The 18,051-nt window shown below is 35.8% G+C and overlaps 1 protein-coding gene across 7 annotated transcripts in view; it reads right to left on the bottom strand.

The window, feature by feature from the left end:
• Positions 1 to 526: 526 nt before the first annotated feature.
• The window catches only part of LOC143192364 (uncharacterized), a 28,782-nt gene continuing 11,257 nt past the window's right edge, over positions 527 to 18,051 (bottom strand). For 2 of the 7 annotated variants that reach the window (XM_076397658.1, XM_076397660.1), the window contains exons 4-21: positions 17,347 to 17,559; positions 16,934 to 17,296; positions 14,436 to 14,555; positions 11,348 to 11,422; positions 9,254 to 9,343; positions 9,041 to 9,193; positions 7,462 to 7,618; positions 7,227 to 7,329; positions 6,981 to 7,171; positions 6,216 to 6,314; positions 5,777 to 6,141; positions 4,899 to 5,115; positions 4,630 to 4,842; positions 3,278 to 3,474; positions 3,009 to 3,165; positions 2,770 to 2,950; positions 2,494 to 2,710; positions 527 to 1,498 (exon numbers count right to left, since the gene is read on the bottom strand). In XM_076397658.1, the coding sequence (XP_076253773.1) occupies positions 2,539 to 2,710; positions 2,770 to 2,950; positions 3,009 to 3,165; positions 3,278 to 3,474; positions 4,630 to 4,842; positions 4,899 to 5,115; positions 5,777 to 6,141; positions 6,216 to 6,314; positions 6,981 to 7,171; positions 7,227 to 7,329; positions 7,462 to 7,618; positions 9,041 to 9,193; positions 9,254 to 9,343; positions 11,348 to 11,422; positions 14,436 to 14,555; positions 16,934 to 17,296; positions 17,347 to 17,559 (3,066 nt within the window). In that variant the 3' untranslated portion in view covers positions 527 to 1,498; positions 2,494 to 2,538. The remainder of the gene's footprint in view (positions 1,499 to 2,493; positions 2,711 to 2,769; positions 2,951 to 3,008; positions 3,166 to 3,277; positions 3,475 to 4,629; positions 4,843 to 4,898; positions 5,116 to 5,776; positions 6,142 to 6,215; positions 6,315 to 6,980; positions 7,172 to 7,226; positions 7,330 to 7,461; positions 7,619 to 9,040; positions 9,194 to 9,253; positions 9,344 to 11,347; positions 11,423 to 14,435; positions 14,556 to 16,933; positions 17,297 to 17,346; positions 17,560 to 18,051) is intronic. The other 5 variants (XM_076397661.1, XM_076397663.1, XM_076397662.1 and 2 more) reach the window with 3 other exon arrangements.

Here is an 18,051-nt window from a genome sequence, read left to right as displayed (position 1 = left end):
ATAGCAGGAAATCTTCATAGTAAGTATAGGGGAAGAGGAATTGTTTTACTCCAAATTTAATGCGTGCTGGCCAAGGGCAGTAATGAATGAACCAAAAATACTGGATCGATTTTAATCATGTTTTCATTGAGTGACATAGGCATATATATTTTATGCCCGTGCAAAGTCGGAGCGGGCCGCTATGTTTTTATATACAACGTTCATATTTTTTCTGTAGTGTATTTAATTTAGTATCAGCATTGCACCCGTGCGAAGCAGGGGCGGGTCGCTAGTTTCATGATAAATTTATGGATTTAAGTGCTGCTCTGCAAGCGCGTGTCCCATTTGATGCGAAAAGATGATAGTCGGACGGGACAAGGTCTAGAGAATACGGCGGGTGTTAGGTTCTACTTTATGAGACGGCACGTTATCGTGCTGTAAAATCACCTTACCGTATCTTCTGGCCCATTTAATGCTTCCGTCAATTGTTTTTTACTTTGGTTTGGGTCTTCATCCAATAAAAATGTATAGGGATAATTGAAAAACGTTATTATTATTGCTGAATATATTTTAATATTCTTAATACTGTTCTCAACATATACAGTGCAGAATTTATCTTAATTGTATAAAACTAAAGCTTTGATATAAATACAAAAGGCATTATAATTGATATACAGGTGTGATTCTCCAATGTTTATCTGACGAGTTTTCAACGGAAACACGTAAAAATAAATAAATAATTACAAGAAGAAAACAGAAAACATTTCAAATTGTTTTTTTTTTCGGCCTGCCTGATTGAACTTAACAAAAAAAACATATTCGAAATACGCTGAGAAATTCAAACACTTTCCTTATTAACTAATATTGGAAATACAAAAATATTTCGTTACACTCTTAGAACACCATGAGATCTGTACTGTCAAAATATAAAACGAATCACTATCGACGTATCAACACGAACATTCTGTCCGCCCAATCAACTTTAATTAGGTAATAAAAAAGAAAATGCTTTAATGGGACCTCTGGGCAGCAATGTTTCTGGTAATACGTCGAAAGAATGTCAGGTTAAGTAAAAAAATAATAAATTGTGAAAAGTTTAGTATTGTACAAAAGATAAATTAATAAGATCCATTAAAAAAAAATAAATCGTTGGTTATTATTGATAATAATAAATTAGAGACTCTATTATTACGCTGTTACGACAGGAAACAATAAAGATCGTATGTATGTATAAATATTCCCTAAAAACAGATTCACTTAAACGTTAAATTTAAATATTACGAGCTACGCCTCTCTATCACAATACTAAAAATAACTGAAAGCATATCTGTCTGTCTTCGTCGTCCGAACTTAGGCCAAAGGCATAACTGTCAGATGTCCACAACGAAAAAGTTAAAAACAAAAAACAGGTAAAACCTACTTACAAAGTAATAAATTCAGAAGTCTAACTTTTCTTTGATAATTAAGACTAGGTGGGTGCTGTTAGCAGTTTTTTTTCTTATTTTCTGAGTTAAAATTCCTGAAAACAAAAACATCATTAAAACAAACAAACTTAGGATGACGTATAGGTCTGTCAAGAAAAAAATTCAGAAGTTTTGACATATATCAAACAATTTATTGCGAATCATTTTCTTGTAATCTAATGCAATTTAAAAGAAATATGTTCGAGAAAAGAGTATTTTTATAATATTTATGTATATTTGTTTTATTTCAAACTGAATAGGTCAGTAAAAAGTGACTTCAACTAATGCGATGTCTCCCTAATAAAATATTTTCTTTACAGGTGTCTGTAATGATAATTTAAACTAACCAATGAAATGCAGCGAAATAGCGTTAACGCAAAAGAGTTCTGATATTATATGTTTGAGTTAACACTCTATATAATACTTCGTAAAAACAGTTGAAATCGAGCTGTTCCGGAAAATGGGATCATTTTTAACAATATATTAGATCCTAATCCTATCTTTCACAATATAGAATTCATATTACTTTTTATTATTTTTATTAAAATATGTACAAGCAGTACGACATCGTTAAAAAAACATCAAAAAACTGTTTTGATATTTTTCGTTGCTTTTTTAGTGGATTACGGGTTAGTTTTTCATCTGTAATCAAAAATATTATACAATTCGTACTTTCCAACCAAATGTACCACCATCAATAAGAGAGACGAAACATGAAATTGTATGTGTACTTAATATTGAAAATGGAACGTTGTTTTTTTTGCCCAAAATACTTAAAAATCGTTAATATTTTAGTATACGTTGTTCTTTTGAGGTTTTATTCAAATATATAATTATGATTTTCTTCTTCATTCCTATTAACATTATTTTGATTTGTATTATTGTGAACAAAAGAATGTTAGAAAAAAATAATGGTCATGGCTGCCTGAGATCCGGCACTTCGTTTGTTTTTTATTTATTTTTTTGTTTGTTTGCCATTTTAGGCAAAAAATGTGTTGCAGCTATCGAAAGTACTAAAGAATCGGGTACCAGTAAATGTTGAAGTACTCACCATTTGATTGACTAGTAAAATTCGCGCGTACCGCTTGCTAAATATTTACAAGGGCGTCTCCTTTCTCCAATGGAAACTGTTAGTCTTCGATGCGGGATTCGCACCTGATGCCGTTTTCCTTAAATTGGCGGCGGCCGTGTCCAGGCCGTTCTTCACGTTGGCCACCAATCGCAAGGCCGGGTTCGTCACTATTCCGTTTCGTTTCGATTTCTGATTGCTAGAACATCAGAGGAAAATCGTAGAGTAAGCGGCGAGAATGAACGGAACTCTCCTCACCTTTGTTTCGAGTTATTCGACTCCTTCTCCTGCTTCTCCTCGGCCTTCTTGTCCTTGCCGAAGGGTGAATTGCCGGAACTGCCCAGAATTATCCTCATATGCGTGTCTCGAGCGAAATGGTTATCGGGTAGCTTGGCGAAATTGTTGTGCCTCAGTACTGGTTGGTATATATTCATCGCACCTAGATAAACAATATGGCTTTGGCACGGTGATCACTAGAAATCGATCCAAACACTTACTGAAAACGTTGTTCGACGTATCGTGCACGGGACTGAGCGGTGGCGACGCATAGATCGGGCTCTGTGGTTCGCTCTGTAACGGCGACAGCAGTTTGCTCATGGGTCGAGTCTTGCCGCCTCTCGAACACTGTTGCAATTGTTGCGTAAAGGACATAGGCTGAAAATAATGGTTATCGTAATAAGTGAATGAAGTCCCTGGACCAAATATGGATAATATTTTCAATCGTAAATATCGTATGGCAATTATACCATTGAAAATCCATAATTACCTGCGTGTTTTGTGTGCTATCTCTCTGTCTGTCGCCGTGCCGGCTTGAATGACTAGAACCGGTCAGGTTTGAACTGGATTTCGAGTTCGAACTGTGATTGCCCAGGGACACCATGGATCTTCTCTGCTGATCGGTCCAGTCGCCACCGCCTATCGGGTACAGAATGGCGGAGGATGGCTTGGTTTCGGCTGTTGAAGCTGAGAAAATAACGTTTCAGTAAAATCACAACTAATCCACGTTCTTTAAATGGTATTTTGTAGTAGGAATGTTAAAAAATATCGATATTAATCGCCGATATATCGATATTTTTTCATAGAGCTTTAGAGTATCGAGCTTTCAGTTGCAAAGACCCCCCCCCCAAACAAGTAAATATTGAGTGGAAATGCACGATTGGAGCAGAAAAAAAGTTTGATACGCGTGTATTTTTTAAAAATATATCGAAATACCGATATTTTTCTCCGTTAAATATGTTTCTATTATCGTTATTATTTTTAAATTATCCATCTAAATATATGGGGTATATTCAAAAAGTATGGAATATTTAATTTATAAAAACCACATGCATTGATTTAGAAATCTCAAATTCTAATCCTCTTCCAACTTTTTTGTCATTGTTAAAAACACCCTCAGAATATAGTTTTTGGAATAGAGCGAAATCATTTCATAATATTCCGCATGTTTTTTTTTTCGGGTCAACCTTGCGAACCAGTCAAAAGTTAGACGGAGCAACGACAGGTGAGTAGGGAGCTTTTTAACGAGAAAAGACTCAATTAAATAGGTAGAATGGACGCTGCTTACAGATTACAGATCACTTCTGGTTTGTTGAGAGTCTAGCTTCCCGTTGTTCATGACAGTTATCTGTCATGTTAGTTATCTTAAAAGCTGATGTTTCAATTTATGTTTTCATTCACGCGTGTTGAATCATACAAACGAATACTCGTCATTTCGTTAACATTTTCACTCGTTACGGGCGGAAAAAAAATAAAAAATGAGCATAAATATCCGCCTACACCTACACTGAAGATTCGATACTATTTGAATACACCTCGTAAAATTATTTTATGTAAAAAATCTTTATTAAAATGTTATTGTCCTGAAATGCCACTACTTCGATATTCGGAATTTCGATAGAAAGTTCTTCATAACATTTATTTTGGAGACTCTTACGGTGTCGTTATAATATTAGTTCTATAATTGAATGATAAAGGTTCTTTGAGATAGAAATCAAATCGTGAACTTCTGACATGGCAACGATAATGAGATTGTAAGAATCATAAATAATGTGTCACACGGATTAAAAGTTTTTAAGATTTTGTCAATGTCAAGACATAAAACATAAAATTAATACATACTGGATGCAATCGAATTGGCACTACTGCTTGTATGCGCTGCCATCTTGTGCGCTCGTGCACTATATTCCTCCAGGAGTCTAACCACACCTCTGTGTCCCGATTTGGCTGCAACTCTCAGAGCATTTCGACCGCACGCATCAGAATGATTCGGATCAGCGCCGTGTTCCAGCAAAGCCACCACACATTGCTCATGGCCTTCTTGAGCGGCTATGCCTAAACATTAATATCTGATAGTAAAGGCTACACAAAATGTTTTTTAAAAAATTTACCGAGAGCTGTGGCTCCTTGATTGCAGGTGTGATCGGGCTGAGCTCCGAATTCTAGTAGAATCTTCACGATATCGCTATGACCTTGCCAACTGGCTGAATGCAGTGCTGTCCTGTTCTCCAAGTCGCACGCGTCCACTTGAGCTTTTCCGTAGGTCAACAGGAGGCTTACCATCTCGGTGTGTCCTTGCCACGCCGATACGTGAAGAGGAGTTCGACCCTGCAAAAACGTGAAGGGTAATTAGGAAACTCAATGGCGGCTCCTGATGAAAATTTTAAGGCAAAAAAGGAATTTTTTGTAAAAAAAATTATATATTTTTTATAAATTAAGTCTATCCCAGGTTCTTTTCTGTTAGCAAATTTGGTAATCACTTTGTCACTAGAATTGTCTATTTCGGGGATAAACAAAAAGTAAGCATATTTTAAATAAACATTATTTTCCCGGCTTAGAATACCACTTACAATTTACACTTCCATAGTTACAGTTATTAATATTGTTATTATTAACTGGCCAAAAGTCGCGTAAAATTCCGATACAGATAACAGATATCGCAAGGAAGGAGCTCGCAGAGCACGTTCGTGTTGGTCAGATAAATAATAGCGATAGCATGAGCCGGTAACCTATCGATGGTAGATTATTCCACTGGTTCGCGTTGCTTCCGTGGCTCGTACTTCCACGGCAGTTTTTTTATAATTTATTACAAGAATTGGCGAATTCTAAGTGGGATTTGCTTTTTGGTAAATAATAGAAAATATTTTAGTATTTTAATGAGATTCCATAATTATTTTTTAGGAACTTTTTTAGTTTTTGGGTGCTTCTGCAGCACTTATGCACTAGCCGCCACTGAGGAAACTGTTATCGGTTAAAATCTTCCACGAACCTCTAAATCACGGGTCTCCACGTCCGCGCCTTGTTGCAGGAAATACTTGGACATGGCCAGCCGGTTGTCCAACGCCAAGACGTACAAGGTACTCCTGCCGTCCGCGTCCTTCGAATCGATGTCCGCCCCGTTGGAGAGCAGGATTTGTACTATGTCGTAGTGACCTTCGAGAGCGGCCAGTCTCAGGGCGGTTTTCCCGTCGTGGGGTCTCTGATCCACTGGCGCGTTGTACTTGTCGATGAACAGATTCACCAGGGCGGTGTGACCTCCCTGAGCGGCTAGAGCCAGGGGCGCCTTGCCTTCGTTGTCGGTTTCGTCCAACCTGGCACCGGCTTCCAAGAGCGCTTCACAAACATCCAGATGACCTATAAATAACAAAACATAAATCGGTAGATGTTAAGAATCAGATTTATTTAACAAACTTAGTTGTTGAAAATACCTTCGAACGCAGAATAATGTAGAGGGGTCCATCCGGAATTGTCTCTGTGTTGTTCGTCCAATCCTCTGTCCAGAAGTTGTCGCACAACTTCAACGCAACCTTTAACCAAATATGTCTCAATTAATTATTAGAAATTTTGTCATAAAGCAGAAATGTCTTCAATATTTTATCCAATATATCTTTACGTCACGTCCTTGTTTCAAGAAGAGAAGTCCGGAATTTCGAAATGTTTCTAAAGACGCCTTTAGTCTAGCAAAAAATATTAATTATATACAGGGTCCGTCCAGAAAGTATTAGCACTGTTTTTTTTCCTGAGTGCTTAAACTTTTCCATAAAACTAAAGAATATTCCAGAGCGCCTTCAGTGATTGGTAGTGTTATGTTGACATACATTGTCAAAAATTATTTAGGCAAATATAAAAATTGTGAAAAAAAGCAGTCTTACTGTTTTTTGGATGGAGCCTGTATGTTTGTTGAATTTGTGATTGTAAGTGTAAGTATGTCTAATTACACACTTGAACTTTAATGAAGAAAGAATGCTGTTATCGTCTCTACACCTTCTTTGACAAAGAAAATGTACTGTATTAAGAGAGTGAATTCTAACCAGGAGGAATCATCCTTACGCCGAAGCAAGGTAGGGAGGGTAGGAGGCTACTGTGGGCTTAGATGTTATCTCTTAACGATTTTATAATGAGTATTTGTAGTTTATTTGAGGCGGAGATATATATATGGCATCAGGATCTTTTTCAATAAAAAACTGACTTACCTTGCGCTGCTGCCACTGACAGCACTGTACGACCCTCCGAATCCATTGAATCGATGCAACATCCCCAGAACAGTAGCAACGCTACTACGGGGGCGTGTCCCATGCTCGCTGCGGCCCACAAAGGACTGCGTCCGCTGTGATCGCAATGATCAACGTCGGCCTCGTTTTCCAACAGCAATTCGCACACATCCCTAAGGAATAACGCACATTAATCAGATATCTGAGGCGGTTTCGCAGGAAACTTACTTGTGACCCTCGAAAGACGCCACCAGCAGCGGGGTCATTCCTTCCTTATCCTTGTGATCGACCGTGGCGCCCCGTTCCAAAAGCGTGGACACCACACTGACACCTGTTAGGAACAAGACACAACATCAGAACAAATATTAGCGGCGAGAAGGTCACGGATAATAAACGGTTGTATTATCGCGCGATTATACAACAGATTCATTATTAATGACGCGGGATCTAATTCGAATTTTACCACTTCTACCTGGAGTTCGGGGCGCGCAGAGGGCCGCGACGGAGAGGGCGGTACGACCATCGGCGTCTGCGTGATTGATATCCGCACCGTAATCTAGTAGGTGGTCGACGATCTCGCTGTGTCCCATGTAAGCGGCGGCGATCAAAGCTGTCCGGCCCTGAAAATGAATATTCACGTGATTGTAGTGTTTTTCATTTAATTATTGTTGTAAATAAAAAATAATTGGGTAGCGGCGCCCATATGGTATATATGGTTGCATATAATCTACACTAGTATAGTTGTATAGTATATGGAGGACGAAAATGCGCTTCGCGCATAGTCGGGACAAAGCCAACCTGATTTTATCACTACTATGATTTTAAAAATTAACATTTATAGTATCATGCAATTTTCATTATGTAGTATGATAATTTACTGAATTAAAGTCTTTTCGATGATTATTTCATTGTAGCAACTTTTCCATTATATGAGAATCCACAATTCTAGTAGATATCATAATATTTTTATTAAATAAGAGAAAATAGACATTTAATTGTGTAGTGTGTGTTAAAATATCCAAAACAATAGCAGTGAAAAATTAATTCAAAGATACCTAAGACAATAGATCTTGAAGGAGGAGAAAGTCAGAAACACTAAAGTTATATTCAGCTAACTATTTGTTAGAATGTAAGTATAAAGTGCAGCAACGATCTAGCTATTAAAGAATAACTAAGTACTCGGTACTTTTAAGAAGGAAAAATGGCATCAACATACAAGGGATTCCAATTACATAATAAAAACTGGGGCTTAACGTGAAACAACTCATATTGTTAGAGTTTCCTTACAATATCAAGTTTTCTCAAATATGATATAAGGGCACAAGAAAAAATAGTACAATGCAGCTTATAATTATGCTTTGATCCTTGAGGAACTTATAAAAATATAGTGAGGCATAAGAGGATCCCCAGCTTGAATGTTCATCATGCCTATTTTATGCCAATATTTCTCTGTACAAAGACAGAAACACCAAACTTGTATTCAGCTAGCTATTTATTGGTATTCGGTGCATTTAAGAAGGAAGATATGGCATCAATATACAAGAAGTTCCAATTTTGTAATATAAACTCGGGCTTGATGTAAAATAAATCATGATGATAATGTTTCCTCACAATATCAAGTTTCCGCAAATATGATATAAGAACAGAAGAATAAATAGCACAATGTAGCTAAAAAATTCTATTTAAAACTTTTTTAAGATAATGTTTTGTGGTCAATAAAAGCGATATAATGAAGATTGTTTTCATCAGAAAAGCATAATACAAACCTTCAAATAGCTAGTATAAATCCATCAGTTAAATATTTATATGATCTTCGAGACATGTCTCTTTAGAGCTTCATCAGTTTTAGATTGATGGTAAAAAGTTGTCCCATTTAATGACAATTGATTTTCCAATAAAAATATATTAATGCATTGAGTATATTTATACAAGATTTATCTTCTCATATAATGTTACCATATCATACATAACACTAAATGAAGAGATGACGTGTCCTGACTGAGAAATATGTTAATGAGAATGATAAATATGTTAATACTCACTTCGTGATCAGTCAAATTAACATTGGCTCCGTTCTGCAAGAGTATTTTAACAATCTCCTCGTGACCACTCCACGCCGCAGCTCTCAGTGCTGTCCGGTTCTCCGCATCGACACTATCCAGGGCACACCCATGACGAACCAGCATCTCCACGACCTAACGCCGTAAAGTCAGATCAGTAAAGAGAAAAAGCCTCTACCTCTATGAGGACCTTACCTCGGTATGACCTCCCCACGCAGCAGCCCTCAAGGGGGTCCATCCGTCTATATCGGCTTGGTCGGCGTTGGCACCCGATTCTAATAACACCTAGTACAAGTTAAACAATATTATTTCATGGAAACGATGATTATCCTTCAGCAGTGTGCAAAAACAAACTCGTTTAAATTTCCAATGAATGGACCGTCTATTTTTAGTGTGTAAACAGAGTGTAATCCTTAGTCACGTCAACTGATACTAGAAGAGCGCGTTAGATTTTTTCTAAATATAATTATAATAAATTGTCGGGTCCAGCGAGAATATGTGTATCGGTAATAAAAGTTAATGGCTTCGGAATCGTATAAGTTAAAAAGTTATTTATAAAATACTGGAAACAAAATTAAACATATGAACGAGACAAGAATGGAAATTGCTGCAGTAAAACGTCTGGATTTAGTATGTTCGTCGCACTAGTAAGAAAGTAATTTCGATTTTATAACGTGAAGTGAAGGAATTTTTTTGAGATACAAATTTCAATAAAGTTACGCGTCATTTGACAGGTGGTGGGAGCATCCATTTTACATATTTTCACTGAGTGTAACAAAATTATCTGTTGCCAAACTTCCTAGAAGTTTTGTTTGAATTTTTAATATATGAGACGTCAAGAGAATTTTTTTAAAAATATGTTTCTATCCGATTCAAAGTAAAATTATTTTTAATCGCTGTAATTTTTATTAACCTGTGAACATATCAAAAGAAATGGCAGCAAAACCTTGAAAACGACAAAACCCTAAATATGGAAAAAAATATTTAAAAAATGGAAAAAGAGATATCTGTCTAAAAACAGATATCTACAATTTTTTGAAAATAGGTGTCATTGTTATAGCTTAAAAACTTAAATTTGCATAGAAATTATTATACCACCATTACCACCATTGCATTCGGCATAAATTTCTCTGTAACTTGTATCTTAAGATATATGTCAAAAACAGATATCTATTAATTTTTTGAAAATGCACTTTTCATTGTATAACTTAAATACTAAAGGTTGCATAGAAATTATTATACCACCATTCGATTCGACGTAAATTTCTATATAAACTCTGTAATTTTCATTAATTTCTTCAAGAAATGACAACAAAAAACTTGAAAATGGCAAATAATGGTAAATTTTCACTATTATCAGGAAAAAGTGCCAAAAACTTTTCCCTCTCAGATAAGCATAAGTATTCTGGGATGAAATAATTAAAAATCCATGTTAAATTGCGTAAAACATATAATATTTAAGATATCTAAAAAAACAGAAATCCACCAATTTTTTGAAAATACATTTTACATCAACTGGTGGTTTTTTAAAGGAAAATGGCAGCAAAAACTTGAAAACGGCAAAAAAACCCACAAGTCTGTCATAAGTGCAGTAATACGTCTGCAAGCAAACTACGCAGCGACGAGCCTGGCTTTGTGTTTTTATAGTGAGCCATTTTAACAGTAAATATCTCGTAGATCCATCAAATTTGCAAAAAATGTAATATCACTGACGCGAAAACATAAAAACGAAATTACTTTCTTACCATCTACATAAATTCATCCAATACAAAATGCAGCTGTTCGGTCCAAAATAAAATAAAATTCGTTCAAAACCGGTTTTAAAGTGTACGCACACACATCATCGCACTCGTTAAATTCACCATCAGGTCACAGTAAACAGCGAGTTAAACTATTTGTTAATTGGGAAGCATAAACCGCCGTTAGTTACGTGATAGTTAAAAAGCCTAAAAGTGGTGAAAATGTGCTTGTACCTGATTATTTGAAACATTACCCAAACAAAAATAATTCGATCTTTATAATCGACATCGCAAAAACTCCACGTAGAAAATCTAATCATAGGAGGCATTGACGACATGTCAACATGACAATACCGAAAATATATATCTTTTGTTTTTGTTGGGCAGTGTGGCTGAATTTCGAAAAGTGAAATCAATTTAAATAATCGTTTATTTAAAGCTGTAATGAAAGATTTTGATTAATTGCCTAGCAAAAAAAAACAGCAGGTACTGTAATTAAGAAAATGTGAAATATTTCGATTAAAAGGACACCAAACAAACGATATTATACCTGACACAAGAGCGTGGCTAAACTCGCTCTAAACTTTTTTCGCGCATTGATCTGTGGTTCCTCGATGGTTTTTTTCTAAAATCATATCGAAATATCTGGGTTAATATTCAAATTGTTGTTCGTGGTACGTAATCAATTTTATTTGATGTTCGTCTTTTTTCAACGCTTCCAAACAAACGAACTGTTCGACGAAAAAAAAATCAAATTAAGACTGTTTCCTCTGTGAAGAGAAACAAACATTTTCAGGATGTACCGTATAATTAAAATTGAATTCAAGTCGGTATTAATGGCGTTAAATGATGAACAGTTTTGGAAATTTGAATGGGATTTCTATATAATAGTAGATTACACATCATAGAACGGGTGTTTGAACTTTCACGGTTTCTCCAACATAATTAGTTTAGTTATTGTAGGGAAAAACAAAATTCATCTATCACACGTAGATAGATGTACATAAAAATATTGCAACTATGTTGTTTATAAAAGTTAATAATTGGTTTCGTGTAAAATTTAATAATAACTGACGTGACATAACTTCACAATGTGTAATATAACCTAGAAATACCCATAGGAATTGAAAACAGACATTCATTTATTTTGTGTTGTTGATATAAAAATAAACAGCTAATGAATGTAAAATTTGAGGACATAACTGACTCAAAAATACCTGTTCGTGACCTAAACTAAAAATTATCTTATATGATGTTTCTAAAAACAAATAGTTGGCGCTATGAGACATTTTATAACATAACTGCTACATAACCTCAAAACTGATATTGTAACATGATTATGATCTAAAAAGTGGGTATTTTTGGAGAATCCTAACTTACGGTATTCGGTAAACGGTAGTTTCCGCTTGATTTGACGCAACGTTGCCATTTATAAACAATCGAGAGGTAGAATCCAACAATCCTAATTCTGATAGGAGCTCCGTTTTCTAAGGTTAAGATTTTTTTAAAATTATATATACTGTTCATATTATTATTGTTCATATTTTTATTATAAATGGTAGGCAGTAATGAATAAATCATCGATTTGTGAATATTGTTAAAAAAGCTATTATAACATTTTTCAATTTTAATTTTGCAAATTAGATTCAGTTGTATACCAGTCATTATATTTTAGGCTTAGTTGACTTATTATTTATTCTCTTAGCTACTTTATTCTTCAAATTTACGTGTAATTTTCAACAACTGGCAACGTTGCAAATTCAAATCTTTATGCGCATGCCGAGATTCTCCATAACTAGACTCTTGTAAAAATTCTTTTATGATGTTTATAAAAAAAAAATAGTTGGCGCTATGTGAGATTTGATGACACAACCTCAAAATCGTCCTTGTAACGTGACTAAAGTCTAGAAGAGTTTGATATGTCGTCAAGTAACGAAAACGATCAGTTATTTGCTGATGTTACTGCTAAGAGTGATATGATAAGATTTTTTCTTGTTCGGCAACTTCATCCAATTTCAACTAATCGACACTAAACCAGAATAACATCGGGTTTACGTTGTTTGACACCTTGAAAATACGTCTACACGCACACCTTCGCATTTTATGCGGCAAAACTAAAATTAACCAGCTCTAGCAATTTTATCTTGCCAGATAGCATTTTTCAATCCAGATTTTTTTCCAAACAGTTGTTGTAACCAATGATAAATTGGAACTCTCCGGTTCTCTATATAAACAACATTCCTCATATTATTTTAGTTCGGGAACTATTTCATTCATTCGGAAATATCGTCGCGAATATATTGTTCGCAGTAGGCGTTAGCTTGAAAAATAAAGACGATTGTTAACGACCTTTCGTGAGCATGAAATATTACCGAACTAAAATCAGAACGTTTCGATCTTGAAAAACTGCAGTACATGTCGTACAGCCGACACTTGCCAAAATTTCAAAGCCAATCGGACAAGGACGATACAGATGCGAAAAAACTAAATGTTTTCGGTTAACAGGTGTAAATACCTCTATTTACGTTGCCAATTATCAATCATCGTTTTGTATAATGTATTTAAAATGAAACAAAAACAATTTTCAATGTTAAATAACGACGAAATGGTGAAAATGAAGAAAAAGTGTTTTTTTCTGAGTGCATGTTTAAAAAAACAACTCACTGGTTAACTTGTTTATATCGGCCTATAAATTTATTTTAAAGAATTATTTTTAATCTATCCTTTTTACCAACGAGGGTTTATCTGGACTGGATCTACAGTTTAACGTGGGCTCCAAACCACAGTCCTCTAAGCCTACCGACTGGCGAGTTACCATCCCAAAAGACATCCCGTCTTACCCAGCCTGGTTACTGGCGTGGCTGGGATCATTTTCCTTGTCGGATTTTGCACTCTTGCCTCAGAACAACCACAAATGTTACACAATCACAAACATAAATGTACGACCATGCCCTAGCAGGATTCGAACCCACGAATATCGCAACAGTAGGGGGACCGTACTGTCGCCTTTACCACTGTACCAACCGAACCGGTTACAGTGTATTTCGTTAAAATTATTGTCCAACGATAGCCGCTACGTTTTCCCATCTTTCAGACAATTTACGACCCATTTTTTGGTATCTTTATAAGAAGTGAAGTGCTACGCAAACAAATCACGACTCATACGTCAGTACAAGCAGTAATCAGAAGGAGCAAGGTCTGGAGAATACGGCGGGTGGCGCAGCATTTCCTATTTTAATGCTACCGGTTTTGCAACGTTGCAAGGTCGAGCGTTGTCATGCCGAAGAATAAAACGACTCAAATGCATCGAATTATATTAGGTTTTATTATTAAATATTAGAATTCATTAGGTTATTATACCACACCAAGCCGATCCCATAATATATAAGTTGCCTCCCCCCATGGTTTGTTCGAAACTATACAAAATATTCGAACCTTTTTTTAAATGGGCTACTTCACCTAAGACATGTATAAAATGGCATTTACCCTTATTTCTTTAGATTGAAAATTCCACGACCCTAAAAACACCCTATATAAATTAACGGTTTTCCGTTCACTTTTATCCCATCACCAACGCTCTAACATTACGTTGGACCTGAACGCAAGAATATCCAGTAACGAAAACGTGTCAAACATACCTTCACAACTTGAGCTTGGCCTAATCTGGCGGCCACGTGTAGCGCAGCCTGTCCGTGGAGGTCCTGCAGATCGAATAACGGCTCTGGAGACGGCTCACTGGATGTGCTCGCCAGTGACATCTGAAATTTCACAAAACCCACTTATCCACCGTCAACGGAGAACCGACCGACAGCAATCCACGCGCTACCCGACGGAATTAGGCCCGTTTGCTTAAGATATCGGATAATTTACGCCTTTAATATGGTATAACATAATAAGAGCATCTCGATTAATGTTTATATATCTCTTAAAAATAGACTCCCGGGTTATTTATAAGGAAACAAGAGACTGTCGAAAGCGACAACCGAAAATCTGTTTCATTCTCGTCAAAAAAAAAATCAATCAACGGCCAACCGGGATGGTATATTTTAAATTTTGTGTTACGTTAATTATGGCTTAGTTTTAATATGATAATAAACGGCTCTCTAATTGACCTAATTAACGTTGGCTGGTAACGCTAGCAATAATTTTACAATAATTTTATACGTGGTACTATTATTCTTTAGATTAGAAACACTAATTAACTCTATTAGAAATAATTAGGGAGGAAAGGGTAACTAGATTTTGCAAAAACTCACGGTTTCTATAAATACACAAGAAAAACGGCACATGATTCGACGCTATACGACTCGGTGAAAATTAATAAACATTTTCTAACGGATTTTTGTGCGTGGTTCTGGTTTTGGGAACTTGTAAAACATGGTTTACTTTTTTGATTGTGTTTACATTAGCGTTTGGGAAGGTATACAAAATGTTTGATGTAGAAAACATTGGATTATTGAAAAACAAAACAAATCGATGTATGTACGAGTGTTTGACGAATACCTAAATATAAAATTAATCAAACATAGCCACTAATAACGTAACAAAGCTACTGTATATTTCAATAATTATCTTAGAAAGATTTTTACTTTGATGACCAATAACAGTTTCCTTTAAAGATCCATAAATATCTTGGTAATCCCCCTTCCAGCTAATATTAGTTAATCGAATAGTAAGTAATATGAAAATATAACATATCATATATTTCAATAATGAATATGAGGTTAAAAAGTTATGTTCAGCTATATTCTTAGATGTGGCACAAGCCTTCGATAAGGTATGGCATGATAGCCTTGTCCATATGCAGTTCATGTATATTCAGACTGCACAAGCAATAATAATATTAAACAACAACAATAAATAATATCATTCCATGTAACAAGTATTTCGGAACGAATCTTGATGCAAAACCTTGCTGGAAGGAACATGTAAAAATGAAAAAAAAAGTTCTGGAGTTTAAATATAGAAAAATGTATTGGTTAATTAAATTGCTGTTATACCAACAAGTATTGAAATCTGTCTGTATGGGCATACGGAATTCAATTATGGAGATGTTCCGCGAAAACTAATATAAATATAATACAAGTTTTCCAGAAGAAAGTCCTCAGAAGTATTGTAGGTACATTGAGATACTACAGGACTAATTTCCTACAAGGGGACATGAGGTCAGACTCCATTCTTGAAATCCCATTTGAAAGTTTCATCAAAACTTTATATTAAAGATCTAATACACATAACACCTTAGGAACATATGATAATAATGAAAACACTATATATTTCAAGAAGCATCTTTGCTAAGGATCCAATATGAATAGCATCATCAACTAACAGGTCAATTGAAAAGTCCCCGGCCTACCATAGTAAAACACGTTTTTTTGGCAAATTTGATATTTCCTGAGAACAGGAAATAGTCGCTGAGGGCCAGATTTGGAAAATATGGTGGATGAGGTAGCAATACGAAGATCATTTTATGCATTTTTGTCATCGTTTTCACTGACTTGTGGCACGGGGCTGCATTGACTTGATGATGCAGCACTTTCTTTTTCTTCAAATGCGACCGTTTTTCTACGACTTCGTTCTTCAAACGGTCCAATAATGCCATGTAAAAGTCGCTGTTGATGGTCCTTCCACTTTCAAGGTACTCAATGAAAATTATTCCATGCGCTTCCCAAATTACAGACGCCATAACCTTGCCAACTGACTGTTGCGTTTTCCCACGTTTTGGAGCGGATTCATCGTGTGCAGTCCACTCGGATTCACAAACTAATGATCCGACAGCTGTTAAATTTATACACGCATCTTTTGAGAGTTAGGGCTAACTAAAAAAACGTATGGATTTAATTCTAGTAGCACCGTCTATGTGTCAGGCCGGAGACTTTGCAAATGACCCGTTAAAAAAATATCTGTATATAAAATCAATGGAATAGTAGACGATATGACAAAATAAAGATATATTGTATATTTTAACACATTTTCCACAAGTTTCCTGTAGAAGTTCTTCTAAGAATTTAATGCTAAACACATCTTGTGGACATTCAACTACCTAGTGACATAAATATTTTAATTCCAAAAACTAGAAAACATGTAAGATATATTATAAAGATAAGCAAGCCATATACCATAGAAAATAATTTACCTGACTACCATACTCTCCTTCTCCGACATCCTGCTGTTCCACGGCTCCAGCCTCCAGAAGGAGACGTAACACCTTCTGGTCCGTCGGTAAACAGGCGCCGAAATTCACGCCAGCAGTTTCGTTACCTTCCAGAAGACATTCCTCCACCTGACAACCACTGCATATTAGCCACAGCACCGTTAGGGTGTGCGTATCCAAAGCTGGATGGACCACCATCTTATTGGAGAGAGGTCCGTCGAGGAGAGTGCACGAAGTGGCCGTGTTGTTAAGGGATGAAGCGGTGGTCGTGTTCTCGGCCACCAACAAGTTATTCTCGCAACTGGTGGTCAGCAATGGATCGATTGCTTCGATGTTCTGAGGGGTCTACAAACAGGGTGTTCATTAATGTATTTATATTCGTCTTAAACGCATACCTGGTTCAAATGCTTCTTCGGTTTGTTGACCTCGGCGTAGATAGGGTTCTTATCCGATGAGGGACTCTTTAGGTTGATGTTTTCGAAACGGGCCTCGATATTACCCTCGTCCAAATTGTTCTGGCTGGTTTCGGTGTCCACGAAGCTCGTGTCGAGGCCGTCGATGTTGTCCAGGTCGAAAGTCAATTCTTTCTCGTAGGTTTTCGTCAATTCCTTCGATAGAGAATCAATAAAGTAATATTTATCAAATAATTAACATGGAAAATGTAGCGAGGGTTGTTCTATAACTCAGAAAGAGTACATGGTTAAAAGAAGATTATGGTGAATGTTTAAAAAATCTACTCAGAATAATTCCGTTCCTTGTCCTTTTACTTAGAATTCGCAATTAAACTGTTCATTCGTTTGATTGGCAAGAAAATAATTTCGGTTTTTAGTTAAATCATATTTCATAAAGCTATTTGTCTCGACATTTGATATGAGGGAAAACCCCTTCATTGCTTAGATACTACATAGTCTTGCATATTTACATTATGAACCATCTGTTAGTTTGTAAATATGTTTAAATAACTGTTACTTTATTATAGTGTGAGTAGACTTAAGCCTGTGTAAAGAAATAAAACAAAAAATTAGATTTTCACAAAAAAACTGAAACTGATCTAAATCATAAACATGTTCTCGGTTACTTGGTTTTTACAAAGAAATAGT

The sequence above is a fragment of the Rhynchophorus ferrugineus genome, unplaced genomic scaffold (assembly GCF_030347505.1).
Source record: "Rhynchophorus ferrugineus isolate W39M unplaced genomic scaffold, kcgeb_rfMv2 rfM3, whole genome shotgun sequence".
NCBI classification, from domain to species: Eukaryota; Metazoa; Arthropoda; class Insecta; order Coleoptera; family Curculionidae; genus Rhynchophorus; species Rhynchophorus ferrugineus.
The sequence above is the reverse complement of the archived record's forward strand: the minus strand, read 5'-3'. Positions and strand labels throughout refer to the sequence as shown.